The 27,685-nt window shown below is 55.8% G+C and overlaps 2 protein-coding genes and 1 long non-coding RNA gene across 5 annotated transcripts in view; 2 read left to right on the top strand and 1 right to left on the bottom strand.

Moving 5' to 3' along the window:
- Nucleotides 1-4,385, top strand: part of C7H19orf44 (chromosome 7 C19orf44 homolog) — a 23,309-nt gene extending 18,924 nt beyond the window's left edge. For both annotated transcript variants that reach the window (XM_070792594.1, XM_070792593.1), the window contains 2 exons: nucleotides 1,148-1,314; nucleotides 3,237-4,385. In XM_070792594.1, the coding sequence (XP_070648695.1) occupies nucleotides 1,148-1,314; nucleotides 3,237-3,308 (239 nt within the window). In that variant the 3' untranslated portion in view covers nucleotides 3,309-4,385. The remainder of the gene's footprint in view (nucleotides 1-1,147; nucleotides 1,315-3,236) is intronic.
- On the bottom strand, nucleotides 3,780-23,091 carry CHERP (calcium homeostasis endoplasmic reticulum protein). Of its 2 annotated transcripts, none has more exons than XM_070792591.1 (17): nucleotides 22,974-23,091; nucleotides 22,493-22,666; nucleotides 17,790-17,974; nucleotides 16,589-16,726; nucleotides 16,184-16,335; nucleotides 14,469-14,613; nucleotides 14,278-14,367; nucleotides 12,814-13,066; nucleotides 11,599-11,774; nucleotides 9,501-9,936; nucleotides 8,422-8,660; nucleotides 7,432-7,565; nucleotides 6,684-6,770; nucleotides 6,203-6,346; nucleotides 6,003-6,119; nucleotides 5,419-5,513; nucleotides 3,780-5,150 (listed from the first exon to the last, which is right to left on the bottom strand). In XM_070792591.1, the coding sequence occupies exons 1-17, from the start codon at nucleotides 22,996-22,998 to the stop codon at nucleotides 4,957-4,959; spliced, it is 2,784 nt and encodes a 927-aa protein (XP_070648692.1). In that variant the 5' UTR covers nucleotides 22,999-23,091; the 3' UTR covers nucleotides 3,780-4,956. The 2 variants fall into 2 exon arrangements, with proteins under 2 accessions (XP_070648692.1, XP_070648693.1); XM_070792592.1 differs by having other exon boundaries at nucleotides 14,469-14,580.
- Nucleotides 23,058-27,685, top strand: LOC109561461 (uncharacterized). The gene is made up of 2 exons (XR_002181051.2): nucleotides 23,058-25,100; nucleotides 25,462-27,685. It is a non-coding gene; the product is annotated as an uncharacterized lncRNA (long non-coding RNA).

Genomic DNA, 27,685 nt, shown 5'->3' with positions numbered 1-27,685 from the left:
GCCAGTGAAGAGGTGACGGTCACTGTAGGAAACCCAGTCTGTGCCAGGTCCCCACGGGGCCACTGATGGCTCACACGACAGAAGCCGGGGGGCGTCTGGAACCTGTTCTTTTTCTTACCGTTTCAATTTTCTTACCATTTTTAGAAGATGAAGATGTTAAAATGTATTGGTTATAAGTAAAATGTTTATATGTTTAAAAAAAAAACACCCTCATCCTTTTTTTAAACATAATATTGACCTCAGTGACTTTTCCATGAGTATAGTCTTAGTAATGATCTTTTTTATTTTAGTAATGAGCATTTTTAACCATTGCAGTTATTTTTAATTGTACTTTTATTTTGTTAAAATTATATATAAATATTTAAAAAAAATTTCTGGCCATGCCATGTGGCATGTGGGATCTTAGTTTCCTCACCAGGGATCAAACCTGTGCCCTCTGCAGTGGAAACTCAGAGCCCTAACCACTGGACCATTAGGGAAGTCCCTAAAAATTTTATCTTAATTGCATTTTAAATTATTTTAATTACGTGTTTAAACATGCATGCATGCCTGCTCGGTTGCTTCACTCGTGTCTGACTCTGCAACCCCATGGACTGCAGCCCGCCAGGCTCCTCTGTCCATGGGATTCTCCTGGCGAGAATACTGGAGTGGGTTGCCATGCCCTCCTCCAGGGGACTTTCCCCACCCAGGGATAGAACCCGTCTCCTGCATTTCAGGTGGATCTTTACTGCTGAGCCACCAGGAAGCCCCACATGTTTAAACATACGAAGTGTAAAATTTCCACTCTTGCTTATTTTGAAGTGTACAATTCAGGAGAGTTAGACCCACACCATGAGGCTGCACTGTCTGGAGAGCCACGTCGCTGGCCTTCCTCCCTTGTGTTGGACACCGAGGTTGAGGCTTCCAGTGGTGCCTGGGGGCCGATGGTGTGAGACCCACACACAAGTCAGAGAGCGCAGTTCATCTACCGCTGAGCAGAAAGGCACATAACGAGGCGAGGCGGCTGCTGCTTCCGGAGGGGCAGTACCTGCGGAGAGCATCCTGCCACAGCCGAGGGGTGGGGGTGCAGGGCTGGCCGGGGGGTGCGGCGAGGGCTAGGGGCTGGGGCCCCGGGGGGCCGACAACTGACCGGGAGCCGGGATGGCAGCCCTGACTGCATACAGCCCGGCCGTGTTCGCACTCAATGATGTGCTGAAGCAGCAGCTGAGCCTGACGCAGCAGTTCATCGAGGCCAGCCGGCACCTGCACGCGTCCCTCCTGCGCTCCCTGGACGGAGACTCATTCCACTACCACACCCTGGAGGAGGCCAAAGAGGTGACCGCGGGCTGCCCCACTTCCATGGGGGGAGAGGGCAGGGGGCTTCCAGGGTCAAACCAAAGAGGTGACCACAGTGCTGCCCCCACTTCCATGGTGGGGAGAAGGCAGGGGGCTTCCAGGGCTCCCACTTCCATGGTGGGGCGAGGGCACGGGGCTTCCGGGGCCCCCACTTCCATGGAGGGGAGAGGGCAGGGGGCTTCTGGGGCTCAAACCAAAGAGGTGACCACAGCGCTGCCCCTACTTCCATGGTGGGGAGAGGGCAGGGGGCTTCCGGGGCTCCCACTTCCATGGAGGGGAGGGGGCAGGGAGCTTCCGGGGCTCAAACTGGGGCGCTGGGGATGCTGGGGCCCAAGCCCCCTTCGGTCCTGGCCAAAGGAGCCCCTTTCTCTCCTTGGCTGTGACCAAGGCTGGGGCAGGGATGCCGTGTGACGTCAGAGCAAAAGTGCCCTTCTCCTGGGTGAGGGCCCTGCCCCTCCACAGACCCTTCCTGAGGGCCACCAGTCCCAAGGGCTGGCGCTCCGGGGATATCACACTCATCTCGCTTTTTCCCCTGCAAAATTCATTTCTTGTCCGATGACAAAAAGACATTATTTTATAAAAATCCTGTTGGACATCTGTTACTTATAAAGTTCTCCATAATTTCAGGGATAATTATTACCAGCTTGATATATATCCTTTAGATTTCTCCTATGTAATATATAAACTGTTGAGCATGTATACAATATCATGTCACGTATCCTATACAACGTATAAAATATATAGAACAGGTGTAGTGTTATACGTGATGTGACAGGTGTTTCTTTATAGAAATGGCATCCTACTATATGAATTGTTCATTTTTAGCATTTCAGCTACATATATTTTAGTACGTATTTCTTAAGAATAAGGACTTTAATAATCACAATACCACTGTAATACCAAAACCAAACTGACTTTTCTCAGTTACCATTACTAGGTGTCCAGTGTTCAGATTTTCACTCATCTCATAAAAGGTGTACATTTCATTCCTGTTTTCTTCATGTGTATCCAGAGTCCTACATCAAATTTACTTACTATTTTTTTAGACTCCTAACCTATATATATCGGAGAAGGCAATGGCACCCCACTCTAGTACTCTTGCTTGGAAAATCCCATGGACAGAGGAACCTGTTAGGCTTCAGTCCATGGGGTCGCTAAGAGTCGGACATGACTGAGCGACTTCACTTTCACTTTTCACTTTCATGCATTGGAGAAGGAAATGGCAACCCACTCCAGTGTTCTTTCCTGGAGAATCCCAGGGACGGGGGAGCCTGGTGGGCTGCTGTCTATGGGGTCGCACAGAGTCGGACACGACTGAAGTGACTTAGCAACCTATATATATAGCAGAGGTTCTCAGCCCTGAGCAGTGAGACCCCCGAAGGCCTGACCACCTGGTTTGCCTTGGCGGTAGGGTGGGCCTGGGAGTGGGTGTTCCTCCCATGGGCCCACTGGGGACCCACTCTGAGAACCGCTGCTTACAGGCCACCCCACCTTCCCCACCTCTTGTTTCCTTAAAGTTTATTGGTTGGAAGAAAACAGGCTGTCCCACTTTCCCACGTTCTGGACTTGGCTGATGGCACCCCTGAGGGGTCCTTGAACTTGTTCTGCTGTTGGACGTTGTTAGCTGAATGCAAGCTGAAGTGATCTGATTGCCTCTGCCTACAGCCCCTGAGTGGCTGGTGGCCTGCTATGCTCCAGGCCCATACCCTGAGGGTGGCACCCGAGCCCTTCTCCCCAGCCTGTATCCTCTGGGCAGCCGGGTAGCCCTGCCCCTGTCCCCTTTACCACAACCCCTCTTCCTCTTAGCCCCTGGAGACAGACAGGTGCCATCCCCAGGCCCCAGGACCTCAGTGCACGGAGGCAGCAGCGGTGATGGCTTCCTTGTGTCCTCTGCCCCACAGTACATCAGACAACACAGGCCCGCCCTGCTGACCATGGAGGAGGCCCTGGAGGAGGTAAAGAAGGAGCTATGAGTGCCAGGAGAGATGGGCTCGAGTACCTGAGGAGCTGGTCCCGTACACCGGCTGTGACACTCACCCCCGAGACCCCAGGGGGCATTCGGTGGTTGGGGTGCTCATCATTTCCAGCTGAGTAGCCATCTTGTTGGTGTGCCTGTCGTGGGAGAGGACACCACAGGCCAGTGAAGTGGAACCAAGTGGAGCCTGTCACCACGCGCACAGGATGGGGATGCCAGCATGCCAGGGGATGCCACGTGGAGTGGCTCCACCGGGGCAGGTGCTGGCTTCTCAGGCTCACGAGACGGTGGGGGTGAAGAGCCCCCTCGACTAACGAGGGAGCAGGGCCACTCGTCCATGCTGGGGACCCCCGTGAGACACCCAGGCAGAGCTCCGACCCAACTCCACGATTCAGACAGTCTGCACTCAGGACGCACCTCCGCCCTCCTCAGCCTGAGTACGCTTCTGATTTAAACACAGGGATAAAAGTCTTTAAAAAAAAGGTCTTTATTTGAAGGCAAAACAGTAAAATCCACAAGAAATTGTTAACAACACGTTTACATTTTATCCTGAATCAGACACGTTTGAACAATTCACAGCTACAGGAAATCTAGAACAAAAATCAAACAGTTTATCCTATCAGGTTGAAAAGTTGGAGAGGATTTTGCATCTTATTGAAAAGAATTTTCCAAAAATGTTTCTGTACAAATAAACGGCACTGCACCAAGCTGCCCGGGGATGCCAAGGAGGGCGGATCCCAGGCGGCTCCTGGCAGAGGCGGCCCCCTCTGGCCTTCCCGCCCTTTGGGGGTAGGCGGGGACCCGAGAAAGAAGTGGCCGAGCAGGAGGCAGGGCCAGGGCTCGCGCCCCACACTCTGGATGAGAATGGGCCGTCTCACACGAGTGCTGGTGTGGGGGTTCCTCTCAGTGAAAAAAGCAAGTGGAGACGCCAAGGGTGCAAGTTCTCCGAGGGCGTCATTGTTCCGTGACCTGAAGATGCCTCAGGTGAGTTTCCTCAGAACTTTTTGTTTCTGCAGGTAACAGCAAATGGCTAATGTTCAAAAAAAAAAAAAAGAAAAAAAATCCTCAACTTAAACAGCTAAGTAACTGAATTAAGGGCTGGTATGTCTCAGGGGAAATAGGTTTCAAATTATGTCCCTGGGGATCAGCCTAGATCAGTATTCTTTTTTCTAAAACTAAACCGCTTGGAATAAAAATGAAAACCCCATTTAACTCTGCAAATCAAAAAGGTTCTGCTTTTTTCCATTTTTAACGAGTGAGCAGTAGCAGCGCCTGGCCTGGCGTGCGTGCGCAGGGCCCGTGCACACACGCCCCCTGGTTTCAGAGGCTCAGGCTGAGGGGAGAGTGAGACGGCCGTGCCTTCAGACGGTGGGAGTTTTTATCCAGGGGTCTTGTGTCTCTTGCTTCACTGTTCGGGGAAATAAGCTTGTGGCCGCGTGGGCTGGGCACCCCTCGTGATGCCTGCTGCTACGTTAGAGCTGGTGTGCGGGTGGGGTCTGGGCCTTCGGCACCATCCAGCGTGGCACTGGTCACGAGACCCGCGCCCGTCTTCCTCCTCTTGTCGCTCCCACGGGCAGAGCCGAGGGGAGCGGGCTGCTCCTGCCATCCTCCACCAGCAGTGGGCCCAGCAGCGGGGCTCTGCCGGCCTACTTGCACTCCTCCCGGGCCTTCATGCGGGCGATGAAGGAGTAGCTCTTGTTCCTGCGGTAGTTCTCGTAGGGGTCGTCAAGGGCCACGCCCACACCCTTGTACTGGTCCCACTTGTCCCGCACGTCCCCCCCCTTGATGGGGTCCTGGATCCCTTGCTCCTTCACGCCGAGGCCACCGGATCCACTCCAGCCTGAGAGAGAGACGGATGAGTGGTTACGACCCAGGGGACCCAGGGGAAGCCCGAAGCGTTGCGCCTTTACCCTGATGTGAGGTTCAGTGCAAATGCCTACCGGGAGTCCGCGACACGCAGGGCACACACTTGGAACTAACGCGGTGAGAAAGAGCACCGGCAGAAGCCCTGCAGGTTTCTGTTTCCAAGCGGGAACCTTCTGACTCCCTCAGCCCCCTCAAACCCCGAGTGCCCAGAGCGGGCTGTTCTGTCTTCCCCGGAAACTTACCCATTTTCACCAGCATCTGATGTCCTTTGTTCTCTTCCCCAAGCCTTGAGTCGGGTATAGGAGGTGCTGAATTAGAACCCAGACCAGCCGAGGAACTAAAATTAAGACAGGTAACGTCTTTTACAAAAGAGCGGATACATTTATTGGAATGAAAACTTAGAGTATTACAGCATGTGGCTTCTATGAAGGGTCGCCAGCGTGAGACGGACACACACACACACGTTTCGGGTCTCTAGCCGCCTTCTTTATCCTCTTCGCCGGCCAGTTAAGGGGGTCCCCTAAGATGACGGTCCCTGCCCCACACTTGGTGGCAACGGCCGGCCACACCGAACCCGTCAAATGGTTAGAAAACAGAGCCCAGCCCTGGCCTTGGGCTTCACAACGTGACCGCAGAGGTAAGAGCGAGGAGTGAGACGTGATGCCACCGTCACTGCGCTAGCGAGCGCCCAGGGGCCCCCAGGTGCCGCCTGGGCGCGGGCCGCCTAGAGAGGATCTTCTAACGACACGTTTCAACATTCACAGCAAAGCATCAGAGGGTTCCAGTGCTACCAGAGATCATTGGACAGTTAAGACAGAAATCTTACGGCGGGGTGGGGCTCCTGGACCGTGACCGGTGCCTCCTTCCTGGGGAGTAGGACTTGGACCTTGAGCGCGAGCGGGAGCGGGAGCGGCTGCGAGAGGAGCGGGAGCGGCTGCGGCTCCTGTGGGCCGGGGAGAGGAAAGGGTCAGTACGGCCACCGAGAGGCCCCAGGCCTCGCACCCCGTGCAGCGGCGCCCTGCTCACCTGGATCTAGAACGGGAGTAGGAGCGAGAGCAGGAGCGGGACCGTGACCTCGAGTAGGAGCCGGACGACTTGGAGGACCTCGAGTTGGAGCGTGAGGAGGAGCGCCCTCGGCTTTTGGATCTGCTCCGAGACCTTGAGGGTCCACTGCGGGGAGAGGCCTGGTGAGCCGGAGGCACCCCCCAGCCCTGCCCTAGAGGAGCCCAGTGTGGGGGCAGACACACCCCTTCCCGCACGCTGCGCGCCAGCCGGTGCGTCCTGTCTTACTCTGGCCGTGTGGGCGGCGGCTCCCGGCACCCTTACCGTAGGGTGCTTCACCCAAGACCCAGGCAAAGACCAGAACTAACCCCATCCCTGCCCCTCGCCTTGGGCGTGACACCACAGAGAGCCTGTGGGCCATGGTGGAGTTGCCTGCAGGCCGCCCTGGGACGAGACTGTGGAGACTGGCTCTCCACGGGGGACGTGGCGGGCACGCGACTCTCACCTGTTCCTCTTCTCCTGGCCTTTCCTCCGCCGGGCCCGCATCTTTGCTCGGAAGAACTCGTAGAGACCGTTCTGCTCCCAGCCTTCGCTGTAAGACACAAGTGTCCCAGGGCTGAAGGGAGACCCAAGTCTCCCTCCTCAGGGACCTTCTGCCCGACAGGCCGTCCCTCTTTTGCTTGGGATCCTGAGCAAGGACCCAGCACGAAAGCCCTTGGGGGCTTGCCTCGACAGGCTGCCCCTTGGAGGAGGAGCCAGGCTGAAGGGCGGGCCAGCCCCGGGATGCGCCCCCAGCCCTGTGTGGCTTCCTCGCCTTTCCAGGCTGGGGTTTCTCTGAACAGCTGAGCAGGTTACCATAACGGGGGCTGAGGCACTCTGATGTAGGCAGGTAGGCCTGTGCCCTGCCACACGGCAGGGTAACCACTGAAGTGAGATCACCAGGGGAGAGGCTCCTGAGGGACGCCTATGACAAAGCCTGCTGGGCGGCAGCTGGCCGTCTCTGAAACACACCTGCCCCGAGATAAGCGCTTGTCTGATGTGATAAAAGCTTTCTATCGAGGGCACTGCACGTGTGACACGCGAGCTGGGGGAGAAGTGGGCCCTCCTAGTCAGGCTCCTCACGCCACCCCGGAGCACAAGGTGTGCCTGCTGTGAGTTTCTGGTGAAGAAAGACCCGGGAGGACAGGCCGGGAGGGGACAGCAGCCTCCCCTCCTGCTGCCGGCCCCCCGGCGGGTCTCCGGGAGTGCCATACCTGTTCCTGGGCCTGTCATGGGAGGGAGGGCTGTAAAAGGCCTCCACGGCCGCCAGCAGCCTCTCGCTGGGTGGCATGGGGGGTGGGAGGCGGATGTCTTTAGGATCCAAAGGCTTGTACTCGTGGTCTTCCAGCTGCAACAGAGAACACGCTGTCACCACTCCCTGCCTCAGCGCCCCAGGCCCATCCCATCCAGGGAACCGAGGGGCAGCAGACAGCTGTCCTGGGCATCAGAGTGCCTCAGGCGGCCCTTCTTGGGAAACCCCATACTCTTGTAGGGCTTTAACCACACCAATGACTCAGTAGCTACAGAATTCTCTCTCTACCAAAAATGCAAAGACCCTGTTTATCCAGACCCTCCGTGGACCCCAGATCCCCTCACTTGCCGACCACTGAGCTGTGCCCAGATGCCCACCTCCGGGGCCCCGCTCTGTGCCCCCTTCTCTGCTCCAGCCCCTACCCCAAGGGCAGCCCCACTGGCACCTCGACCTTTAGCTCTCCACGCTGCCCCCGTGTAACCTGTCTCAACTTCCAGGGAGGGGCAATGACCAGAGTGCCCTGAGCCCTGGCCCTGGCTCCCTTCTGACCCCCTTTCCTGCCTTGCTTGGTTGGTTGACCACCCCTTTTCTGAGAAACGCCTGTCCTCAGTCCCTGGACAAGGGGCTTCCAAGTCCAGGACCAAGAGGACCCCCCTTCACACCCAGCCTTCTCGAGCAGTACCAAACCTGCAGCCCAGGACGGACGCTCAGAGGAGCAGAGGGACATGGGCCTTGCTCACGGCCACGTGTGAGCGTGCAAGGTAGGGTCGTTAACTGAGGCACACCCTTAATGACAAGCTGATCAAGTTCATTGGGGTGCAGGAAATGGGGGGGACAGGGGCCTGGGAAACAACGTCTTGTAGCCAAGTGGGGAATGGATCCTACCCGTGACCGTCCCACCTGGAGGACAAGCATGCGTGGCGAGGCCTGGCGCTCAGCTCTGCAACGTTACCTTCACGAGGGGGGCCATGAGCCCAGCAGGGAGGTCGAAGTAGGGCACGTTGGGGACCAGGCTGGGGTCGTCATGGTTGATGTGCGGAGGGCCCTGTCGCCGCATGTGCGGGGGCTGCCCGTTGAAGCCGTGGGGTGGAGGGCCGAAGTCAGGGTGCTGGGGCCCACCCCAAGGCGGATGCTCGTTGATCCCAGGGTGAGGCATGCGGTGGCCGGGGTGGTGGTGAGGGGGTCCCATTTCTGCAGAACAGAAACTGCACTCAGGCCTGCTGGCAAGTCAAGAGCTGGGCAGTGCTTTGTTCACAGCCCCGAGGAATAGCTGGGGCTGGCAGTGGCCTGTCCTGCACACACAGCTGCACCTAACAGACCTCCGGGGTGAAAGAAGGAACCACAGGGAAATCACATAACCTTCAGAGAGCCATGTTATGAGCTCAACTGTGCAAATTCCCCTGCAAATTCACTCCTAGTCCTGAGAAACTGAGGTCCTGTGAGTGGGCCCTGATCCAATACTGACTGGTATCTCTGTAAGACGAAGACACTAACACATAGAGGAGACGCGGGGAGAGGTCGGCCATCTACAGGCCCCCAGGAGGCCTCAGGAGGCACCAAGCCAGCTGACACCCTGATCTCAGACCTCCAGCCTCCAGAACTAACTGTGGAGAAATCCTTGCTGTGGGAGGCACCCAGCCCATGGCCCTGTTACAGCAGCCCTAGAACACTTCACATAAGCAATAAACCTACTGGTTTCCCAGCTCAATTTATAGTCAAGAATGGATGCGAAAATCCAGGAAGAAGCTACGAGTAAAAACGAAATTTTTTTAGAAAACACAGAATCAGCCTGCCCACGTGTGGGAGGTGCCCACAACAAGGCTGCTAGTGTGCGCTCACCTGCCCCCTGTCCGGGCCTGGGCCGGGCTTCCCTGTCACCCTACAACCCCCCGCCTGCCACCCTGGCTCAGGGCATGCCAGGTCACATGGCAGGCTGGCGAGTGAGCTGGCCTCGGGGATCTCGGGACAGGTGAGGATGTGTTCACTGGCCCCAGGACAGACCCCGCCCCCCAAGGCTGATCTCACACTCACCCGCTTGAAAGTCCCCTTGAGGGTAGTCGAAGCGGTGAGGGTAGGGCGGCCGCTCGAAGGGGTGTCGTGGGGGGAAGTCATCCTGCATGAAGCGGGGTGGGAAGCGGTTGAAGTTGTGGGGGTGCGGCGGCTGGTTGAACTGCGGGTGCTGCTGGTGGGGCGGGAAGGGCCCGCGGAAGTGCGGCGGCCGCTGCATGCGGAAGGGCGGCTCGCGCTGGCCCCCGCCCCAGGGCGGCTGCTCGTGCTGGCTGTTCCAGGGGCCCTCGAACTGGCTGTTCCAGTTGGGGTCAGGTTGGCTGTTCCAGGGGGCGTCGCGCTGGCCGTTCCAGCCGGGGTCCCCGCGCTGCTCGCCCCACATGCCCTCGTGGCTGTTGTTCCAGGGTGGGCAGTGGGGCGGCCCGCCCTGGTGGTGTGGGTAGGGGGGCTGCTCAGGAGGCTGCAAGGCAAAGAGCAGAGGTGAGTCCCGGCCCGTGCCGGGCACGCGGGGTGCGCGGCAGCCACCTGCCGACACTGGTGTCTGGCTGCAGGGTGGGCGGCCGTGAGCCCAGCACCTGAGCTGCAAGCCTACAGTCCAGCTGGGCATGACCGCCTTCACGTCACTCTGACCCGGGCGGAGGATGTGAGGTGCCTGCCTGCACCCCGGGCCCAGAATCTCAACCGCCGCACCCACATCAGGGCCGGGGAGCACCCCAACCTCATGCCTGACAGAAGCCGTGGGATGAACACCCGTCCACGAGCCCCTCAGCGGCACAGGGCAGGGGTGCTTCCCCAGTGCTCCCCGGGTGTGCAGGCTGAGCCATGGGGCCCGACCACACCCCTGCCTGCCTGTTCCCCCTTCCGTCGCGTCTCTCCCCAACACGGTTCTCTCATCCTGTCTCAGTGTCTGCTATGCCACCAGGAACTGTCTTACCATGAGTCGAAGACAGTAAGTTCCAGAGCCTTGCCTGGCTGCTGCTCTCAACACTCAATGAGCCAGGACTGCAACCCAGACTCAGGACCAGCGTGAGGCTGCCCAGAGGGCCACCTCCAGGAACAGGGCTGGGAGGCCGGCTCAGGCCACCACACCCTCAGGTCTTTCGAGAGAAACCCCAAAGCCAGATTTTCAATATAACAACTATTTCAAAACGCATAAGACGCCACATGGGCAGGCCAGGCCGTGGTGTCCTACCGTGCATGGTAGGCACACTGCTAGCCTTCAGTGAGGGAGCCCCACTGTTGTGAGCCTAACCTGCTGGTCCCTAGAAAGACTGAGCCAGGAGACCTGAGGCAAGTCTGTTTCCGCATCAACCGAATGGGCAGAAGCGCCTCCACGTGAGAGGGTGCCCATGACCTGGCTGTCACCGCAGGCACCCACAGATGGGGGCCGCTTTGTGCAGACACCCAATCCTTTGTGAAGCTGAGGGTAGGCTGGGGGAAGGGGGGCAAGTCACAGCCACGATCCCTTACTCGTCAGCCCAGAGCCATCTCCCTTACACACCCCCTCCAAACAGGATCACAAGGGAGGGCCACACCCAGCACAGCCGGCCCACAGGCAGATGGACGCCCAGAGCTGGACCTGGACGCTCTGACCAGGCTCAGGCCTGGACAGCAAACTGTGGGCTGCCTGCCAGTCATGCTCTGCCTGATAAGTTGCACCCGCCCTGGCCTATGAGTCTGACTCCAAGGAACCTGGAGGGAGGGATGGACCAGTGTCCCAGCCCCAGAAAACGCTGCCGGCTGAACGCTTTTCACTTCCTTCCCTTTCTAAGCACCAGGTTCTTTCTAAGGTGATGAGATATTGACACTGCTGGCCGAACCAGTTAAAAAGGGAAGGAAGCACATCACCGCACTATACTCAACACGGTGAACCTTCCGAGCATTCACGTGAACGTGCGGCCTGTGTGAGAAGCCCAGGCAACCCAAGCGCCCAGGAAGGATGCAAAGGCCCAGCTTTCCTCCCCAGCTCCGTCCCCACACCTTGGGAAGATGACCACCCTCTGGCCACCCCTGCCACCCCGTGCCCTGCTGCAGAATCAGTTAAAGGCCCATGAACCCACACAGGGGCCAGCACCCACCTGCCTGCCATCCACCTACCCCAGCAGCAAGTTCTAAGAGATACCTGCTGTTGGCCCCAAGGAGCAACGGGGTGAGGCTGGTCGAACCAGGGGGGCTTGTTAGGTGGGATCTGGTCATGGGGCCCAGGGCCACGGGGGCCGCTGGCGGCAGGGTCCTGAACCCCTCCTGAGGTGTCGTATTCAGAAGACCCGGGCATCTGGATGGGAGGCTTGCTGTCATCTAGAACCAGACAAAAGAGCAGTCAGAGAAGGGGGCGGCAGGAAGCACCACCAGAAATGATCTTCAGCAAGCACCCAGGGCCTAGCCAGGCTGGGCTTTACCGCCCAATAAACCCTTCATTTTTGACCCCAAGGAAAACTGCTACTGCCTCGGGGAAGGCAGCACAGATAGAAGACTTGTTAGGGATACACACCTCTCTTCTTTGAAAGCTTGACAGTAAGTATCCTACTTATTGACTGCTATACCATATGGACTTTAGCTTACTCAAAAATTTTTATCCTCATTTTATTAAATACACTTACTGCATCTAGCTGAAAAATCATTTCTTCCCAACTGTTATTCTGCTAGATTTTCTAGTATTTACCAAAAAAAAAAAAGATTTTGAATTTAGTTAGCTGTGCCGGGTTTTAGTCGCAGCATGTGGGATCCAGTTCCCTGACCAGGGGTGGAAGCCGAGCCTCCGCATCGGGAGCACAGAGTCTGAGTCACTGGACCATTAGGGACGTCTCAGACTTTCTAGTATTAAACCACCCTTACATATTCCTAAAACATACCCTACTTGATCATGGTGTACCTTTTAAATCCTCGGCTAGACTTCACTTGCTGAGGTTTTATTTACTATTGTCCCATCTCTGCTCAGAAATGACAGTGGGTTAACATTTTTCTATATTATTACCACAACAGACCCAGGTCTTCCTAGACTTTAATAATTCTTACTCCGTTGGCTCTCTTAGGTACTTGATATCTTTAAAAAAAATTTCTTTCCCTGCTCACGTGCATCTTGTATAAGTTATCCTGGCCTAGAAAATGACTTGGAGAGCCTTCCTCTCCATTCTCTGGGATGGTTTGTATTCAACTGTCTCAGGTGTAAGGGCTGGGTTGCATGTACCCGTGAAATCACCTGCCTGGTGCTTTTAAGTAGATTAGAATCTGATCCTAGGATTGGACCTGAGACTACAGAACCCGAGCCCTTCCTGAGGGGAGAAGACTGCTTTCTGGAGGCTGCCTCCGGAGGGTGGGTGCTGAGGAAGCCACGTACCAGGCTGGGTGGTTGGCGGGATGGCCGGGGCGGGTGTGGGGGCTGGGGGCGGGGCAGGCGGCGGCGGTGTGGCCTTGACGTCAGCTTCCATTTGCGGCATCTGGATCTGCTGCTGCTGCTGCTGCTGTTGCTGCTGCTGCTGAGTCAGGCTGTTGACAAACTCCTCATGCTGGGTCTTGAGGGTCTGGATTTGCTGCTGGAAGGCCAGCTGCACTGGCTGGACCACTGAGGAGTATTCAGTGATGAGGGTTGCCTGGGGGAGAGCATGGAAGCCAGCGCTCAGCATGTGGGACTCAAGGTCCGAGACCCTCTGGAGCAGCACAGGGACAGCACCCAGAAGGTTGGGGCGACGCTGTAGGCAGCAAGGTCCAGGGATCCAAGGCTGGCGAGGGATTGTCACGTAAAATAATCAGCTTGGACTTGACAACCACAGAGCATCTCAATCTAGCCAGATTTGGTAAAGAACAGTGCTGCAGTAGCTTAGAATTCCCTCACAAAGGGAATACACAAGGACGGCCGTGCCCTGGGCTGACACACACCCTAGGACGGGCTCACAGGCCATATGGCTTTGAACAAGTCACCACCTCCCTGGGGCCTCAATTTCTTCATCTGTAAAATGGGACGATAACAGAACCTACCTCTGGGGACTAGGAAATAACACAGTGAACAGGACCAGGGCGGCTCAGTAACCATGAGCTACTGCCACCAACTCAAGAAAAGAAAAGCAGGGAATATCACTGTGGTATGGTGATGTGAGCCCGTTCTTATTTAGCAACAAAAAAAAGTGGGTAGAATTTTTTAAAAGCCTGAGATGCACTCTCCTCGTTTGCCTCTCTGAGCTCGAAAGCTTCTCCCCTGTAGGGAGGGCGGCGGTCAGGAGCATCACAGGGGCAACAGTCAGCATGTGGCTTCTGACGCTCAAGCTTCTGACACTTCTTGATGTGCAGGAAGACGACACCTCAAGCCTGACAATCAGGGGTGTGAGCTGTGTCTTTTATCCAGACAGCTGTTGCTGGGGTGGCAATGCCAGAGCCACGGTAGAGGGAACCAAGGAGATCTGGCCCTCCTCTCCCTGCCCTGCAGCCCTGTCCTCTGAGCAGATGCCCCCTCTGAGAAGCACACAGGGGACCCTGCGCCCAACACAATGACCATGGCAGCCTACTTAAGGTTTTACGCACGTCCCTATCATGCCTGGAGGACCAGGGCAGACGGACCAAAGACATCCCTGAGAGCAGGGCCCACACCAGGTAGCTGGTCATGGCAAGCCAGGAGACACCCTGACGGGCTCCCTTAGGGGGAGCTCACTGGCTGTTGTGGAGGGGGTGGGCCCCAGTGCTGCTCCTCAGACCCCGCCTCCTGCTGCTCACCACCACACCAGGGCACCCCTGGGAGTTGGGTTTGGAAGATGCTACCAGGACCCCAAGGGCACCACCCAGCCCCCCAACCTCAGGGAGCAGCGCCCACCTGGTACTGGCCGAGCCCCAGGGCCGGGCTCTGTAACTGCTGGATGATGGAGTCGTCGAAGTAGCCGTTCTTCTCCCAGAGCTGTAGGAGCTGGACGTGGAGAAGGGAGAGGCTTGTCAGGGGGAGACAAGCACACACGCCCCCAGCGTCTGTCCCCGCCCCGCCCCGCCCCGCCCGGCTGTCCCGCGTACCCGGGCGATCTTCTGCTGCTTGTCCTCCTCCACGGCCAGGAAGCTGGTACAGTAGATGGGCACCACGACCTTCTGCAGGGCGGCCAGCAGCTCCCGGGCCTGCTTGCGCTGGCTGTGAGGGAGAGACCTTCCGCGCGTCAGGGCCCTGGGGCGGGACCCAGCCACGCGCCCGTTACCATTGCGGCTCCGGCCACAGCCCCCTCTGCCTTCTTGGGAAACGGGCCCCCAACCCGGCCAGGACAAGGGCTGGGCCCCCAACAAGAGCCGTGCTGGCACCTGGGCCCGAGGGACAGACGGCAGTGGGAAAGAACACAGCCCTGGGGCTCTCAGAGCACGGCCTGTCCCCCCCGGTCCCCTCCTCAGCACCATGACCCTTCCCTTCCAGAGTGGCCTGAGGACTGCCAGACATGGGCTGGTGAGAGCCCCTGCTGCCCACAAGGGCTGGGCTGGTGCTGCTGTGGGTGTGGGGCCTAGTCCCTGAAGCCTCGCTCAGCAGAGCTACCCTCTCTGCACAAGGCAATCTGGGATGGGACCCTGCCTTCCACGAGGGAGCACGTGGGCTGTCAGGGGGCCTAGCAATCAGGTCCGCAGGATGAGGTGGCCTTTCAGCGGGGGCAGGGCACAGCTGCGGGTATACTCTGAGCGTGAGTGAGTATGGGGACTCCCCAGGCTGTACGACGAGGTGTCAGAGCCTGGGAAAGAAGCAGGGCAGCTGGAGCCCCTCCCAGAGGCGAGCCCACCCCAGGGAGCTCAGAGACAGCAGCAAGGGCCTGAGGCTGGGGGAGGGCAGTCCAGGCAGGAGGACAGGGCCGGCGGCACTGGGCTTCCCAACAGCGGGGCTCAGGAAGGGCATGGCTGCAGAAGTGCCAGAAACAGGGCTGTCTCTGCTGAGCTGCCCTGAGTCCGTGGAGCGGCTGGTGGAGCAGAAGGGCACACAAGGTTCTGAGCAGCTGCTAGTTTCCCAGCGGCAGAGAAATAAGGGAAGGTGAGGCAGGGAGCGCGAAGTGGAAGCGGAACTGCCCACGTGGCCCAGGAAGCAGGGAGTGGCGGGCCAGCTGCATGCGGGCGGAAGTGGGCAAAAGCCGGGTCTGAGCCTGCTGCCCTCATGGGAGCTGTCTCTTCAGCCGGTCAAGTTCAAGGTCAAATGTGGCAGCCAGTCTTCACAGCGACAGGCTAGCCTCACTAGCCCCGTGAGCTTCCACCTGTCTTTGGCCCAGGGATTGGTTTCACGACTTAACCTTTGTTGTAAGACACCAGAAAGGCCATGAGCAAGTACATACTGGCCCGGCCTTAGGATGGCTGGGTGGAGAGGGGAGGCAAGTCTCTGGGCTGGGACACAGGATTAGCCAGGAGGCCCTATGGGAAGACTCCTGAAGCAGAGTGCATTCAGGGCAATGGAGTGTGTGTAGATCAGTGAAGAAAGGAAAATGAGTGGCAGGTATGAACAAGGCAGCCAACGGACACTGGAAAACACGCAGAAGTTGCCCTGAAAGCAAGGCGCAAGGGGACAGTGGCCTTGGGGGGACGCGGGGTCCAGGGTAGGGGCTGAGGGGTGTATGTGAGGGGAGAGGGGGTGGCTGTCCTCCCCGTGGGGGCTTGTGGTTCAGACCAACCCTCAAGAAGAGGGATCCCAAGACAGGCCGGGCTCCTGCGGGCAGAGCAGTGGCCGGGAGGGGGCGGAGGAGTGGGGGATGGCGGGGCTGGCAGGCGCTCACCAGTGGTGCAGCACGTCGTTGATCAAGTAGATGAGGTGCAGCCGCAGCTCGAAGTGCGCCCCGTCGGCCGTGATGCGGTTGCGGAGGTGGCCCGCCATCAGTTCGCAGTGCGGCGGGGACTTGGCGTTGCTGAACATCCAGTTCTTCCCGGCCTGCAACGGCCAGGACAGCAGGTGAAGCGGGGCTGGCTTCCCCAGGCCCGAGGGTGTGTGGGTGCCCGGAGTGCCCAGGAACCTCCACCCACCTTCCCTCTCTCTCTTGGCGGGAGAGCCCACGGAAGTGCTCAGGCAGAAAGCAGAGGGAGAAACGGGGTGCCCCGAGAGTAGCCCCGGCCCAGACCGGCCGTGGGCGCCCACCTCGTCAGGAGCAGCAGATTCTGGAGCACGCCCCGCCCCCGCCCCTCACCGAGATGGCGTCCTTGGTGCAGGTGTCGATGATGGGCTGCAGCAGGCTGTCAAACTCGTTCATGTCCAGCTGCGTCTCCTCCAGGAGCTTCTGCATCTGCTGCTCCAGTGCGTGGGCCACGGCTGCCGTCACCTGCTCCTGGAAGGCAAGGGGACGCCAAGACTGTGTGAGGAGGGACCCCGGCCCAGGCACACCCAGGCTGGCCCATCCGTGCCCCGCCCCCAGCATTCACACCGGAAGCCTGAGACACGAATCGGAGAGTCACGCCGCAGTACAAGAGTAGGCAGCGGGGGTAGCCAGGCAAGACACAGAGGGAGACATTTCCCCCCGAGAGGTGACAGGTGGAAACGTTAAGGCCCAGAGGAACAAGGAACCTCTGCACGTGAACTCACCAAAAAAAGAAAGAAAAATGAGTGGCGGTGTGAACAAGGCGTGGGGAGGATGCACATCAACAGACACCAGTCAATAAATGCAGGGCCATCGTGCTGGCAACCAGGAGTCCAAAATTAACACGCGGTGCCAGACTTCTGCCCATTAGACTGGCAGACTGAAGTATGGCTGAGACCCAGCACTGCAGGGGGACAAGCGGTCAGCCCAGGGCTGGCTGAGGCTGGACTGCTCGGTTTGTGAAGAGTTTCATGTGCAAACTGAGAGTGAACATTCTGGAGTGTCTTGTTTCCAATACATCAATTTGCGTCTCAACTCCAGTAATAAAATTGGGGCTGGTGTTTCAAGTGTCCTTATCCACCTTGGGTTTCCAGCAGTTGATCCTACTGTATCTGGCCAAAGTACCAGGCTGTGATGGACTGGGACAAAAGGGTCCACCTCACAAGAGCCTCCTCCTAACTGGCAAGAACTGTGCGAACGGCACCAGAGGCCACCTGGCGTTCTCTGTCACACCATTTCCGACGTGCAGGCTCACTTGTCACACCTGCTGCAGCATGATGGGGGCATGTGTGTCAAAGCCTATGCAATGAGCTCACTGGGAGGAGACCCAACCTTAGGGTCCGGCGTGAGGGGTTGAGCTAAACACAATAAAGGCGGTGGCAGCGCGGGAGGAGCGACGACTGTCTCGCTCCAAGCCCTGGGCAATGGGACAGCCCCGTCCTTAGCGCCAGTGCAGACATGAAACCCGAGGCACAGAGGTGAGTGCCGGGTGCCCCTCGGGAGGAGGGGTGGGGCGGGAGGAGCGGGCCCGTACCTGTCTGAGGGCCAGCAGGTGCTGCTCCTGCTGCTGCAGGTTCCACTGGCTCTGCTGGATGAGCTCGTCCATGGATGGGGTGCCCTGGGCTGGCGCGACGGGTGCCGCAGGGGCCAGCGGGGGCTGGGGCAGGGGAGGCAGGGTCGCAGCCGGTTCCAGCTCCGGGGCCTGCTGCTTGCAGATGACTGGCAGGAGAGGAGGAGAGGCAGCCCCTGTGAGGAGGCGGCGGGGGTCCAGGTATCCCCTTGGCGGCTACTTGGGCAGCTCCCCTCCGTATACTCACCCCCCAGCAGAGAACTCCTATGACCTGTCCCAGCTATGTTCACCCTGTCTCATAGGGCCTGGCCCTGGGCCCTTTCCACTTGCCCTCTCCTCGGAGACCTTTGGGATGGTCTCCACTCTCCAGCTAACACCATCTGGCCTTGCCCACGGTCCATTAGCCCAGAAGCCCAAAGCCACCCGCTTCCACCCTCGCCTGGGCCTGAACAAACAGTCCCTCCCCAAGGGGTTCTCTTGACTCCGAGCATCCTTGCCTGCTGTCCCCCAGTCTACTCTTCCCTTCCCAGGTAACAAAGCTACCGAGCCTCTGGAGGGCCAACCAGCAAGGCCAAACAACTGTGGCCCTGTGGCAGGAACGCGGCAGTGACCCGACACACGCAGTGGCCTCTGGACACTGGGCCCCTCGCCTTCCCTTCCACAGACTCTACTCTCCTGTATTCAGGGGTCAATCCAGATTGAGGCAGCATAGGCTGCCCCATCCTGCTGGCAGGAGACAGGATGGGCAAGTGCAGGCCCCGAACCTTGCCAGGTAAGACAGGAAGGGAGGACTTGGGGAAGGGTCCCGGGACAGATGGCTGCCCTCTCTGCCTCTGGGCCTCATCTGGTCTGAACAGGACCATACTCTGCTGGAGCCCTTCTGAGTCCCACCCTCAGGGGGCCCAGCCAAAGAAAGAACAATGGGGTGGAGTGTGCTGCCCAGGGCCCGCCAGGGCGCCTAGGTCTGAGGTGGGCCTTCTGGTCCTTGCACCCAAGGGCAGCCCATGGGACCACCCCGACGTGCAGTCTGGATCGCGCCCCTCGATGCTTCAGCACGTGTCGCCTTGCTGTCTTTCATTTTCTGTCTTTACTGGCTCCTCCCATTAGCATCTAGTCATGGTGGAGTCTTCAGTCTTTACAAACTCCCCCTTCAGCCTGTGCCTCCCCATCCAACAATTTTAAAGCCAAAGTTCATCTTCAGTTCTTCTCTCCTTTATCTCAACCCACAGAGGCCTGGGCTCTGCCTGCCCACCCCACCCTCAAAGCCACTGCAGTCATCCCCACTCAGCCAGATGGCCCCGTCTCAGCTCCTTGTCGCATGTGGCTGGCGTGGCTGTCCCCTTTCTCTGTCCGACTCTTACATGCTGGAGGCCTGGACTGTGAACTAAATGCTCTTCTCTGAGCAAGGCTCTAGGGGAATGTGATGTATTGCTGTGGCTGCAGTTACAATCTGCACTCTACGACAGGGAGCCTCCAACCCTTGGCCTGTGAGGAAACCAGCTGCACGGCAGCAGGTGAGCAGTGAGCAAGCGAAGCTGCATCTGTATTTACAGCTGCTCCCCATCGTTCCCATTATCGCCTGTGTTCTGCCTCCGGTCAGGTCAGTGGCAGCATCAGATTCTCACAGGATCATGAACCCTACTGAGAGCCACGCATGTGAGGGATCCAGGTTGCGAGCTCCTTATGAGAATAATCTAATGCCTGATCTAATTATGGTGAGTTGTGTAATTATTTCATTATATATCACAATGTAATAGTAATAGAAATAAAGTGCACAAGTATAAGGCACTTGTATCATCCCAAACCAGTCCCCCCCTGCCCCCACCATCGTCTGTAGAAACGATTCATTCTGTCTTCCATGAATCTGGTCCCTGATGCCATAAAGTTTGGGGACCACTGCTCTATAACCCCTAAATCTACCAGTGGCACCCTGGATTCCTCAGGCTTTAGGTCTTAGACCAAATAGCCACTGTTTTCTGCAGATGCCCCAAACAGGTATGGTTTCCTCTCGCCCTGTGCCCCACCCCTTCCAAAGCCCCACTCCTGATCCATGGCTGGCACAGCCACGCCCACTTACCCAAGCCAGAAGCGAAGTTCGTGCACCTCTCTCTCCCTTGCACCCCACACTAACCAGCTGCCCCACGTAGTCAAGTCACCCTTCTAGATCACACACCACTCTGCGCGGCCATCACTGCCACGACTCTGGCTTGACTCGTCACCTAGGTTTCCCTGCGCCCAGTCCTGCCCCCTTTCCTCTTCTCTACCCCATGGCCGTAGTGCTGCTGATCCAAGTGGGGTCCAAGGGGCCAGCCCCAGGTGACACCGAGACAAGCACAGAAATAGCAGAGGAGTGTTTGGGCGCTTTCACGGCAGTTTGATGTTTCATGGTTTACATTTTTTGGGGGCTGTGCCGTGCAACTTGCGGGATCTTAGCCCCCTGTCCAGGGACTGAACCCAGCCCCTGGCATTGAAAGCACTGAGGTCCTAACCACTAGACCACCAGGGAACTCTCATAGAAGTTCACATTTTTATTGTACTTTGCAAAACTGTACTTTCTGCAACAGATTGGAGGGAAAAAAACAAAACCAGTTTGCTGTGTAGGGTGTAGGAGTTTGTAGGGTATAATTCCTGAGTGGTCCCGGAACTCAGTCTTCTCAAACCACCAGGCTGGCTACAAAATGGCTAGCCCTGCTCCAGAACACAGTACCAAAACCCTTCCAGAGCTTCCCTAGAGCTTCCAGAATTTCTAAGTCCTTTGCAAGCCAGCCCTCCCTGCTCTGCACTTCTGGCCACTCCAAGAATCACTCGTTCTCTGGGGTTTGGGAACCCTAAGCTTCTGTTCCCACTACTCCTCAACCCCTCCTAAGGTTCCATCTTCTGTCTGAACACTCTTGTCTCCTCAATTCCTACTTGGTTAACTCTGTCACAGACTTTAATGGCAACGGAGATACTGTTACCTGCAGAAAGGATTCCCTGAGCCCCGATCTTCACCTGCTAGAAGCACCCCAAGCTCCCCACATTATGGCACCAAGTCCCAGGCCACCTCCTACTGCTGACCTTCCAGAGTGGGAGTGGGCTCCCCTTGAAGAAGTATCTCTCACCTCATGGTCACTCAAACCGAAACACAGTCCTCCCTTGCCCAGTTACATCACCCACATCAATATCCACCTGGCATTTCAGTTCATGTATTCTACCCCTTAACCCTAGCTGTCCCCAGGCCCACTTTCTCTACTCTACTCACTGACTTAATCCAGACCTCATCACCAGCTGCCAGCCTCACTGGTCCTGGTCTCCATTCATGCTCCCTCCAGCCTGTCCGCCACATAGGCCACGCAAACCCAATCCACCTCTTCCTGTTTCAGCCTCTCTAGTGGTTCCCTACTGCCTATATCAGGGGTTTCAAACCTGATGGGCTGAGGCGAAGGAATGGTTTGCTCCAGAAACACATAGGTAAGTGAGTACATTTTGTCTACAATTTCAGGCAACAAATCTCCTCTAATCACATATCTAACCTAAATAGGCAAGACTTCCTTGGTGGTCCAGTGGTTAAAAATCAACCTCCCAATGCAGGGGATGTGGGTTCGATCCCCAGTTAAGAACTAATATCCTATATGCTGCAGGCAACTTAAGTTCTCACAACACAACTACCGAGCCCCTGAACTCTGGAGCCCATGAACCACAACTAAATAAATATTAAAACAAACGAAAAACCTAAACAAGTACCAGAAGAACCCCTGAACAAAGGAAGAAAACCCAAACTTTCCCCTTGGAAACTTTCCCACTCCAGAGCAAACTCTTCTGTCTACACAGGTCTAGGTGCCATGCTGGATCTCTTACGCTTTGGTTTCTCTCTCGGCTCTCAAAACACACTGTGCCTGTTCAAGCCACTGTACTTTTGCCATAAGAACACCTATTACATGCTGCCTGTTAGGCACAATAATGTCCCAAACAAGGTCTGGTTGGCCTCGAGGAGCTTGTAGTCCAGGGAGCATTCACCTTTCAATGTCCAACTGCTTGGCAATCTGCAACACAAAGGTATCTAGAAGCTAGGGATTTGCTATTGAACAAGACAGACGTGAGCTCAGGGACTATCTATCTGGTGTCTATATTTGTTATTCATAGGCTAGCTGTGATAACAAACTCCATCTTAAACTCTTTAAGGTCAAGGCCTGGTTTCTGAAGCACAAACCAGTGAACATAAACAGTTACCAAGTAATAAAGTCCACAGGACAATTCATTTTGATCTGGATTGCAACCACCAGAAATGCACAAAAACCCTGCTGGACGCCCCAGAGAGCCCGCAAAGAGGGCTGGACGGTATTCATCGGGAGGGTCCCACTCAGCCTGGCTTCTATCACTTCCTCTCTGTAAAACACTGAAGCACTCTACTCGGTGACATCAGTCATCAAGTTTGCAAAACAACAGGAATCCTTGATTCCGAGCCCAGAAGGAAGATCAATAACTTCGTTCTCCGTAACACTCGGACCCTGCAGCCTCAGGGCTGCAGGACTCCAGGAACAGCGGGAAAGATCATACATGCCGAACTAACCCATTTTCACAAAGAAATAGCATGCGACCCCAAATAAGGCGTTTAGTGGTAGAGCCCGAGATGGAATCGGAGAAAGGAAGGGCTAGAGGAGGGGGCCCGAGAGCTGGAGAGGACTCACGCTGCTGCTGCTCCAGCGCCAACTTGCACTTGTAGTAACTGTAGAACTCGCCTCCGAACAGAAAAGAGAATTTCGGGTTATCCTTCTGCTTCTCCATCGTCATCTTTTCAAACTCGGGCCCGTTCCGAGCCACGAACTGGGCCAGCTTGTCGATGACATTTCGGAGCTCCTGGTCTGGAGGACGGAGAAAAGGCCACACGGGGCATCAGCTAGGACCGCCCAAATCCGGGGGCCCTGGTTTCCCAGCCCGCGTCCGCCGGTCGGGTCCCTAGGGGTGGGCCCCGGAGAGGCCGCCCTTGTACGGGTCCCGATAGGGGCCAGAAGCGCGCCGGGAATGCGAGGACCCGCGGGAGAGGCCGCGGGCAAACCCGGGAGGCCGAGCCCCGCCCCTTCCTAGGCCCGGGGACCCTAGGAGGCGGGGCGGGTCAGCTGGGGGTCCCGGGGAGAGATCAACGGGCCCCGAGTCAGGGCTGGGCCTCACCGTCTGGCGGCAGCGGCATCTCCATGGCTCCGGCCGCGGGGAACGTCCTCCGGCGCCTCACGATCGCCCACCAGGGCCGTCTGCGGAAGCCGGCCGGAAGTGGCGCGAGGGAGCCTTTTACGGCTGGCCTCGCGCGCTGCTTCCGCCCGCCACTTACGGCCGTCGCCAGGAAACCCCGGAAGTGGGGGCACGGGGTGGGCGGGAAGAAGCCGCGCGTGGCTGAGCGCGCGGGAGGGGCTAGCGATGCGTACGTGCGAAGGCTTTTCCGCGCATGTCCAGAGTGGGCTCATGATGCGCGACGCCGGGCAACGGCTGGAACGGCGCGGACGACCGTTAGCCGCGGGCGTGCTTGTCCGCGTTGCAGTCCTAAGGCTTGAGTGGCTGAGTTCTCTGCGGGAGTAGGGAACCTGGGGAATTCCTGCCCATGTCAGGGCCTCTTTTCTCCTCGCGGGGCCACGGTGAAGAAAATACGAGGTGAGGTACGTCCGGGAGGCTCCTGGACGCGGCGCCTGTCACATCTCCCCGGGCCCGCCCGGAGGTAGAAGCCGAACCGGGAAGCTACGGGCTTCGCAGGGATGGAACTGGCTTTTTGAGGTTCAAGAGATCTTCAATTCGGTTTCTTCTTCTCGATCCAGCGGTTTGATAAGATATTAAGGCGAGGGAAACCCCTACCTCCGCTAGCCTCCGAGTGCGCCCCTCTGGGGCTCCCGTGGCTTTTGTGCAGTCGTTTAAGCAGCAGTGATCGAGCGAGCGCCCAAGACCTGCGGGTGCTGGGCCCTCTACACCGCGCGTCCAGAGGCCACGGCGCCATCCTGAAAGATGCAGTTACAGTGCTTCCAAAACGATGATGTTAATGTATGCCAATTGTGGGGAAAGGTAACAAGCTGCAGTATGCATTAGACATGTAAACTGTGGACTTGCCCGGTAATCTGACGCTGAGATAACTTTGTTCACATTAATACTTGGTTGGCTATACGGTATTTTATTTTGTGGAAATGGATGTCTGTGTGTTTAGATACGTTTCTTTTTTGTTGTTTCGTAATTTCTCCCATCTGACGCTTATGGTTTGTCTCCTGTACGCGAAATGTTGCCTTAGACCAGAAGCCGGCAAGCTTTCTATAAAGGGCCAGATAGCAAGTATTTTATAGGCTCTGATGGCCAAGAGCCAAAAACGAGGCTTTTATGTAGGTGCTTATATAACCAAAGATAAAAACATCCAGAGTACTTGTTGGTGGAATTTAAAATATAACAATTGAGTACAGTTTTTAAAATATAGGTCTAATGAGAAGAATGCAGTGCTGTTTTTGAAGATTGCAAGTCAGTCTTTGCTGTCCTCAGTTGATTACAAATGTTCACCTGTAAAGACCATCCTTGGCTCACAGAAAGGCAGGTTGGATGTAACTTGTGGATGAAACAGTGAACAAGTCCAACCTAATCTCTGCTCTCATGAGCCCACTGCTAAGATAGGCAGACCCCATAAATCAGTAACAAATATATCACCTCAAAGGTGTTATTGAGGAAAACCAAAGGGTGTGAAGACTATGAGAAGGGAGAAGGGCAGTGTCTACACTGATAAGGTTATCTGAGAAGGCCCTTGGGAGGTAAGGTTTGATTGAGATCCCCACTCCGAAACCAGCTATGTGAACACTCCAGGCAGAGGGACTGACTATCAAGGGGATGTTCTGTTTCTTATAATGCTCAGAAATATAGATAGTGTGATTGCTCTGTATCGATCAAGATCTGTATCAAGTAGCTTTAACCTGGGGTTTCTCCAGTGGTCCAGTGGTTAAGAGTCCACCTTGCAGTGCAGCAGACACCGGTTAAATCCCTGATCTGGGAAGATCCTACGTGCCATGGGGCGGCTATGTCCCTGTGCCACAACCACTGAGTCCACGAGCACTGGGGCCTTGCTCCACAAGAGAAGCCACCACAGTGAGAAGCCTGTGCACTGCTACTAGAGAAAGCCTGTGCGCAGCAATGAAGACCCAGTGCAGCGAAGAAGAAACTTAACCTGTGATCACCACAGCTGGACCACAGAGATAGCCCTGTTGCACACATGTATTTTCGTGAGATGAAAATACTCGGCACTTACCAGATTCTTAACAGGATCTCTGAACCAAACAAATTGTATCCTTTTTTCTTTGGTTGGCTGCACCTTGGCATGTGGGATCTTAGTTCCCCTACCAGGGACTGAACCCGTGCCCCTGCAGTGGAAGTGCAGAGTCTTAACCACAGGACCACCAGGGAAGTTCCCATGTGGTCATCTTTAATGACTGCATAGGACGACGTGGTGTGGATTTACCATACCTTAGTGAAGCCAGTCTCTGGAGTCTCTTGGGTTGGTTGTGCTTTTAAACCACTGTTAAAAGTTTTAGCTTGTGCACAGGTGTTGAGGTCAGAGAGTTTGCACTTTCAATGCTGATGTTGCTCAGCTACCACCAAAAAGGTTGTATATCCTTGACCAGTGTGTCATACATTCATCTCATAGTGTTTAAAATGTTGTTTGAGACTGAAAATTTAAGCATTACAAAGCCTCCCCCAGGCTTATTTCAGTGGGCCAAATCAGAATCCACTTGTCAGGAGAAAGCAGGAGAGAGTTGCGAGAAGTCAAGGCTGCTGCAGACAGAGATGATCTTCAAGGACCTAGAAACAGAACTCTTTAAGAAAACAAGTAGAGTGCACACTCCTTGGTGAGATGAACTTGCCGAGGGGACCATGTACCAAAAAGGCAAGAATTTAAGACCCATGTGCATGCCCATTTTTGTCCTGCAAATGTGCTGGAAGGAATTTATCCTAGATCAGAAGCGCGTGCAGCGTTGTGCACTGCAGACTTATCCCATTAAAATAGTACTTAAGATGCAGCAATAGGGGTTGGTTAATTGTAGCACATCCTCTAATACCATATACAGCAGACACAGAATCAAGGAAGAATATTTAGTAACACGAGGAAGTGTTACTAAAACGCAGCTTACAAACTATTATGGGCAATATGCCCCTTTTGAAGAAAGTGCACAGATCCTTCTTAAAGGCAGCGGCTATGTCTAGCTTCTTGTGTACCTTTTCAGAGATCAACTGTTCACAAGCACCTTTATATAAAACAAGTTGTTTTCTCTCTTTCTTTTTGACCTCTGTATATTTGGCTTTAATATTTTTTTCCAAACTTAAAAAATTATATGTAGACTATAAAAATTGTTATTAAAAAAAGTAGTGGCTGACTGAGGAAATCTAGGCCCATCTAGATCCATGGTTTCAATAAAGCCAAAGCTTTGTGTGGCTATAGCCTCGTCTGCAATAACTGAACGCTGTGTGGTCAACAAGCTGAAGCCACGGCAGGAAGAATGTCTTGTGGGAACTGAGAAGATCCTTTCATGTCCTAGACAATGAGCATTCCTTGGGCCTGATTGCCTGTCACCAAACCAACCTCTAGTCACAAAGGAGCTGCCCTGGGGTGACAAAGGAAGATTCCAGTGTCTGAGAGAGGACATCTCTGAAGAGGGGTTCCAGCTCTGGGGTCTGAGCAAGGAGGCCATCCTTGAACCTGGCTCTGCCTGACTCACAAGACGGTGGCACTACGCGTGGAACTGCAGCAGAGAGCTGCCAAGCTGCTTGGTCACCTGGCCATCAGGGCTCCTCCAGGGTCTTCCTGTCACAGGGGGCCCAGGCGAGCGAAATGAAAGGATGTACCTTTGACTGTGTGAGGCAAAGGTGACAAAAAACAGAACTGCTCACTTACTGAGGCTGTTTTGCAGGGCAGAGGGCCCTGGGCCTGGAGTCTGACACTTGGGTTCCAGCCCTGTTCAGTGGGCCAAGCCTGACTTTCTGTTGCCATCTCCCTCTGTAGAATGGGGCTAATATCTGTCTTTTGGGTTCTGATAGTTAAATGAGACATGTGTATCAAAAAATGTGTGGATAAAATATTCTATGAATTGAAAATGTATGTCAGCACATCCCCACGTGCCCCTCAAATAACCCTGCACTTTAGCATTTTCTCCCCCACCTCTAACACAGCACCTGTGTGCTCCTTAGTCACACATCTAGAAATTGAGCTGAGTGCTCAGAGGGCAGGAGGCTTATTTGTTTCCTGTTTTGGGCACCACCTAAGCACAATGGCACCCCACTCCAGTACTCTTGCCTGGAAAATCCTATGGATGGAGGAGCCTGGAAGGCTGCAATCCATGGGGTCCCTGAGGGTCGGACGTGACTGAGTGACTTCACTTTCACTTTTCATTTTCAAGCATTGGAGAAGGAAATGGCAACCCACTCCAGTGTTCTTGCCTGGAGAATCCCAGGGACGGGGGAGCCTGGTGGGCTGCCATCTATGGGGTCGCACAGAGTCAGACACGACTGAAGTGACTTAGCAGCTTAGCAGCAAGCACTCAGTAAATCACTGAACAGAAGGATGTAGGCAACTGTTTTAGAAGAAACTTACCTATCCATTGCGATGAAAAGAAACTGTTGGCAGTGGTTTCTGAGTGATATGGGGGGAAATGCAGTACCTGTGTGATCCTGGACAAATTACTTAACCCGTCTGGGCCCCATTTTCATCTGTAGCAAGGCAAAGGGTAACCGTTTGTGGAGTGTGTATAAAAAGCCCACATGTATCAGGTACTCACTATTATTCCTTCACACAGATGCTGGATAAGCATAGCTGTTGCAACATTCTTGGATTTTCCATGTTACTCTGTTCAATAAAGACACGTCATTAACTGTGA

The sequence above is a fragment of the Bos indicus genome, chromosome 7 (assembly GCF_029378745.1).
Source record: "Bos indicus isolate NIAB-ARS_2022 breed Sahiwal x Tharparkar chromosome 7, NIAB-ARS_B.indTharparkar_mat_pri_1.0, whole genome shotgun sequence".
Classification (NCBI taxonomy): domain Eukaryota; kingdom Metazoa; phylum Chordata; class Mammalia; order Artiodactyla; family Bovidae; genus Bos; species Bos indicus.
The sequence above is the reverse complement of the archived record's forward strand: the minus strand, read 5'-3'. Positions and strand labels throughout refer to the sequence as shown.

Bases quoted from the DNA above. Each gene is read 5' to 3' on its own strand.
- CHERP (XM_070792591.1), bottom strand. From the start codon at position 22,998: ATGGAGATGCCGCTGCCGCCAGACG. The intron at 11,775-12,813 runs GTACGTGGCTTC...GTCTGGTTCTAG, and splicing joins CCCGCCAACCACCCAGCCTG to ATGACAGCAAGCCTCCCATC. The intron at 8,661-9,500 runs GTGAGTGTGAGA...TCTGTTCTGCAG, and splicing joins TCAAGGGGACTTTCAAGCGG to AAATGGGACCCCCTCACCAC.